Genomic DNA, 5,941 nt, shown 5'->3' with positions numbered 1-5,941 from the left:
CCCTCATTTTCATCATATTCACCATAATGCCATTCTCCCTCGCTCTTTCATCGTCCAAAACCGACGCCGAAGCGCTATTCCTCTTCAAGAAAGCTATCCGAGAAGATCCAAATGGAGTTCTCTCCAACTGGCAGCTCAACAGGAGCCCATGCACCTGGTATGGTGTAACTTGCACCGTTGAAAGGGTAACCCGTCTTGATCTGAGCCGTTCAAACCTCATCGGCGATCTTTCTATTCGCGCTCTTGCATCGCTCGACATGTTATCAGAACTAAATCTAGCCATGAATTCCTTGTCATTGAACTCCACCGATGCATTGCTCCAGCTGCCGATCGGATTGAAACAGGTCGATCTATCATCAGCTGGGCTAGTCGGGCCTGTCCCTAGCAACTTCATATCCAGGTATCCGAATATGGTCTACGTGAATCTCGCTCACAACAATCTCAGCGGTTGGTTGCCGGATGATCTGTTATCGATTTCCGATAAACTGCAAATTCTCGATCTTTCTTTCAACAATCTTTCGGGTCCTATCTCGGGTCTGAATATTGAAAATTCATGCAAAAGCCTACTCCATTTAGATATCTCCCAAAACCATTTCATAGATAGTCTTCCTTCTTCGTTATCGAATTGCACCGGCCTTCGGAGTCTGAATCTCTCTTACAATACATTGACGGGCGAGATTCCGCCATCTTTCGGTGAATTCCACAGCTTGCAGACGTTGGATTTCTCTCACAACCATCTATCGGGTCCCATACCGGAGGAGTTAGGGAAGGCGTGTGGATCGCTTGTGCAATTCAAGATCTCGAGCAACAACGTGTCGGGCTCGATCCCATCGTCTTTCTCTTCGTGTTCTTCGCTTCAGGTTCTAGATCTGGCCAAAAACAACATATCAGGACCGTTGCCGGATTCTGTTCTTGGAAATCTCAGCTCGCTGGAGCAGCTTTTACTGAGTAATAACTTCATTTCTGGAGCAATTCCAGCATCGATCGGATCCTGCAAGAATCTCCGGATTGCGGATTTCAGCTCGAACAAGCTCTCCGGCTCCATCCCACCGGACATATGCCCTGGCGCGGTCGCACTTGAAGAATTACGGGCACCGGATAATCTCATCACCGGAGAAATCCCGCCTGAATTATCTTCTTGCTCGCAGCTCAAGACAATCGATCTCAGCATCAACTACCTTACCGGCCCGATTCCTGCCGAATTCGGTAAGCTTGAGAATCTCGAGCACTTGATGTTTTGGTTCAACGGCCTGCGGGGAGGAATCCCACCGGAATTAGGACAATGCCGGAAACTTAAGAATCTCATCCTCAACAACAATTTCTTCAGCGGCGATATTCCAATGGAGCTCTTCAATTGCACAAATCTCGAATGGATTTCGCTCACCAGCAATGGAATCACCGGCAGAATTCCGCCTGAATTTGGGAAGCTGTCGAGGTTAGCAGTCTTGCAGCTTGCGAACAACAGCTTAAGCGGCAACATCCCAGCGGAGCTAGGGAATTGCAACAGCTTGGTGTGGCTGGATTTGAATAGCAACAGATTATCAGGAGAGATTCCGGCAAGGCTAGGCCGGCAGCTGGGCGACAAAGCTCTGAGCGGAATCCTATCTGGAAATACGCTAGCATTCGTCCGAAATGTGGGAAATGCGTGTAAAGGAGTCGGCGGGTTGCTTGAATTTGCCGGAATCAGGCCTGAGAGGCTGTCACAAGTGCCGACGTTAAAAACATGTGATTTCACTCGATTGTATTCAGGTGCAGCTCTCAGCGACTGGACTCATTATCCGACACTGGCCTACCTCGATCTCTCCTACAACGATCTCCGCGGCAAGATCCCAGATGAATTCGGCGATATGGTGGTGCTGCAGGTTCTTGATCTGGCCCACAACAAGATATCAGGTGAGATCCCAGTATCGCTAGGCCAGCTTCGGAACCTCGGCGTCTTCGACGCTTCCCATAACAGATTACAAGGGCAGATCCCAGATTCGTTCTCGAATCTATCCTTCTTAGTCGAAATCGATCTTTCGAATAACGAATTAACGGGCCCGATCCCGTCCAGGGGTCAATTGAGCACACTTCCGGCGAGCCAGTACGCCAACAACCCCGGCCTATGTGGCGTACCGCTCCCGGCGTGCTCGCAAGGGAGTGATGTTCCATCAGCAATTCCATCTGCCTCGTCGGGTGGGAAATCAGGCCGGCCCGCCACCGCATCATGGGCTAACAGCATTGTGCTGGGTATACTAGTTTCAGTCGCTTCGATTTGTATTTTGATTGTGTGGGCGATTGCAATGCGGGCCCGGCGGAAAGAGGCGGAGGGAGCGAAGATGCTTAGCAGTCTTCAGGCAGTCCATGCAGCAACGACATGGAAGCTCGGTAAAGAGAAGGAGCCGCTCAGCATCAATGTCGCTACTTTCCAGCGGCAGCTTCGTAAGCTGACCTTCTCACAGCTGATCGAAGCCACTAATGGCTTCTCTGCCGATAGCTTGATCGGATGCGGTGGATTCGGGGAAGTTTTCAAGGCTTCTCTTAAGGATGGCTCCAGCGTCGCTATAAAGAAGCTCATCCGCCTCAGTTGCCAGGGCGATCGTGAATTCATGGCTGAGATGGAGACGCTTGGCAAGATCAAGCACCGCAACCTCGTTCCACTCCTTGGTTACTGTAAGGTCGGCGAGGAACGGCTCCTTGTTTATGAATTCATGCGATTTGGTAGTCTGGAGGAGATGCTGCATGGGAAGAGCAGGAAGGGTGGGGATGATCAACGCGGCCCACTCACGTGGGAAGAACGGAAGAAGATCGCTCGTGGTGCGGGGAAGGGTCTGTGTTTCCTTCACCACAATTGCATCCCTCACATCATCCACCGCGACATGAAGTCGAGCAATGTGCTGCTGGATGACGAGATGGAGGCGAGGGTGTCTGATTTTGGGATGGCCCGCTTGATCAGCGCTCTCGATACGCATTTGAGTGTAAGTACACTGGCCGGGACGCCTGGGTATGTTCCCCCGGAGTATTACCAGAGCTTCAGATGTACTGCAAAGGGTGATGTTTATTCGTTTGGTGTGGTTATGTTGGAGCTGCTAACTGGGCGGCGGCCCACTGATAAGGATGATTTTGGGGACACTAACTTGGTGGGATGGGTGAAGATGAAGGTGAGAGAAGGGAAAGGATGGGATGTGATTGATCAGGAGCTGGTGTCGGTGGGCCATGATGATGATGATGGTGGTGGTGGTGATGATCAGAGGAGGGAGATGATGAGGTATTTGGATATTACAATGCAATGTGTGGATGATTTTCCATCAAAGAGGCCTAACATGTTGCAGGTTGTGGCCATGTTGAGGGAGCTCATGCCTGCGTCTGTGGATGCTGCTGGAGTTTGAATTTTTTTTTTTTTTTTTTCTTGAATTTTAAAATTTCTGTGTTTATGATTTGCTTATGATGTGATTATTATTGTTTTTTAACGGTAGGAGATTAGGATGTGAAAAAATGGATGGCTGAGATGTTTAGTATTGAGAAGATTTTTTTTTTTTTCTTTTTTGTTGTGTTTTGCTGTGATTTAATGTATGTATTTTATACATGAGAAATGTAGTGGGTATGGAAACCTTCCCATGCACATAATTGTAGTTGGGGTTCACATCATCTATCTGGACCGTTCATCAGGTCCATTCCATCTTCTTTTGCTACTGTGGAAAAATGTCGGGTAGGGACCCTGGGCCTGGGCTCGCATTAATCTAAAGCCCAGTGAGTGTACCCAGCAGGCCCGACTTCTTCATATCCGATAACCTTTGCATTTTGTTGGTGGGCTCAGCCTGGCGGAGCCTGATTTCTTAGCTCATTGGCTAGGCTCTAATTCAGATTATTAGTATATGGGCCCCAGAAGTGAGTAGCCCTGGCCCATTTCCAATCCAACAGACATGCCCGGTTCTGTCTGGCTGCGACTAACTAACGTAGCAAAGCAGTTGCCTGTATTTAGATCGGGCCACCTTTGCCTTAGCCTGACCCGTTTACTGAGTGGCCTATAAATCAGGCCCGAGCCCAATCCATCACTTGAAACAGGATTGGTTTACAAAAAGATGTGTGCAAATATAATACATGGGGTCGGGTCGGTTTGGGTTGGGCAAGAAACAATCGGATCTGTTAACTTAAATGGGCTGTTAGACTAGACCAACCATCCGATTAACATAGCAGGTGGTGGGTAGGAGATAAGAGATGACTGTCTTCTTTTAAAAAATGACTCTTATATTTTTTTAAAAAAGAGATAGAAATATAATTAATATTATTGATTAAAAAATTAAATAAAGTCAATTTCTAAAACCTTAAATAGAAGTTATATGCGTCATAAACCTTAAGTTGAAATCATTTTTTTAAAACCTTTTTTTGTTTCCACATGCACTCCACACTCCCATACACTCACACCACAATGGGTGCTCAAACCATGACCTTATGTTGAAACTCTTGTGAGTATAAACAAATAAATTTGTGATGGGTCACTCTTAATTAACATCCACCGGCGATGTTATTGTTACCGTCAGAACTAAACTTTGATTTATGCATTTTAGATGCTGTTAAGAAGGTAAAAAAATGTTGATCTTCTTTTTGATCATCGAGAAAGTGTTAGTCTCATTTATAATTGACTCGTTCCTAACTACCAATTCATCAATCATTTCTGTTTTTGGACATCTATCAACTCAACTGATGTTTTGACTCGACCAAACTTTTTCTAGATGGACCGTCAATTCATCCGTGAACCCATTGAGTAATCTGACGATGGATTCCCTTAAGAGGTACTTCTTTATTTGCATAGGTTCACTTTTCTTTTTATTCCCAAGGGGCCTTCCTTCACCTACATGGGTCTATTCATTTTGTTCATCTTTTAATTGGCCAAAAAGCATTTAACTCCCTCAATTAATCTTGCTTTCAAAGGTTTGTAGGCTACAGTTTCACATAGTTACTTGAGCACAAACTAACAATGAACCCTTTTGACGGTCATGAGACATTTGTTTCCATGACCATACGTGCGATTTTGCTCTAATCAATTTTTGATTTCTTGAAGCATTGTTCATAAGATTGTTGTTCCCCAATCAACGCTAGAAAAGCATCAACCCAAGAAAAATCTCGCTCTAATATCGAGTTTCATGTTGGCTGTGATATTGGCGCAAAGAGGGATGTGATGAGGTCGATCACCATCTTCTTCAGGGAATAACTAATCCGAATCCTTGGAGCTCTTTGGACTCCTTAGAGAGTTTCCTCGAATACACGAGGGATAAAAGCATGAATAATTTCTAATAAATTTGAAATAATTTGATTTATCATAAAAAAAAAAATGAAATTATAAGTTTTTAAATAAGGAACTCAAATCTAAGACAGTTTTAAACTTATTACTTATAGAAGACCTCCATTCCTACTAGACTTCATGTTTTTCAATCAAAAATAGTAAGCATTCAATTTGGCCCAACCATGTTATTCTCCTAACTTTTTAAATCCCTTTTCATGTTGGACACAATTTATATATATAGTAAAAATGAAAATAAATAGAACTTTGACCGTCGATCCGATGGAATCTCGCAAATCCGGTGTGGGCAACCTAACATAGCAGGGTTGGTTAGCTTAAGTAGGTTCTCCTATCCCAAAATTATACATAATATGTCAAAAAACTCATCCCGCTTTGCGAGATACAACTGATTTAAGGATTTGACGGTTCGGATCATTTTTACGTCCGATTAAGCCTTTTCTGGTCCATTTTTGCCATAGAAGTGTCTGCAACCCGCTCTACATTGGATACTAAATACCGTAGTGGGTATGTGGGGTAAAAGTGAAGAGATCACCAGCTACTTCAATAGCTGTTGAATTCACCAAGAGAGAAATCTCTAAAAAGATAAATAAAATTGATATTATTTATGAAAAGTTAAAAAATAAAATGTTTATAAAGCCCTAAATATAAATTATATAAACC

At 44.5% G+C, this 5,941-nt stretch overlaps 1 protein-coding gene across 1 annotated transcript; it reads left to right on the top strand.

The window, feature by feature from the left end:
• Positions 1–3,565, top strand: LOC131251619 (serine/threonine-protein kinase BRI1-like 2). The gene has a single exon (XM_058252455.1). The coding sequence runs from the start codon at positions 27–29 to the stop codon at positions 3,366–3,368; it is 3,342 nt and encodes a 1,113-aa protein (XP_058108438.1). The 5' UTR covers positions 1–26; the 3' UTR covers positions 3,369–3,565.
• The last annotated feature ends 2,376 nt before the right edge of the window (positions 3,566–5,941 follow it).

Source organism: Magnolia sinica, chromosome 7, assembly GCF_029962835.1.
Source record: "Magnolia sinica isolate HGM2019 chromosome 7, MsV1, whole genome shotgun sequence".
Classification (NCBI taxonomy): Eukaryota; Viridiplantae; Streptophyta; class Magnoliopsida; order Magnoliales; family Magnoliaceae; genus Magnolia; species Magnolia sinica.
Note: the sequence above shows the minus strand (reverse complement) of the source record. Positions and strands in the feature narration are given on the sequence as shown.

What these genes read in the sequence shown, in the direction of transcription:
- LOC131251619 (XM_058252455.1), top strand. Translation starts at nt 27, where the DNA reads ATGCCATTCTCCCTCGCTCTTTCATCGTCCAAAACCGACGCCGAAGCG.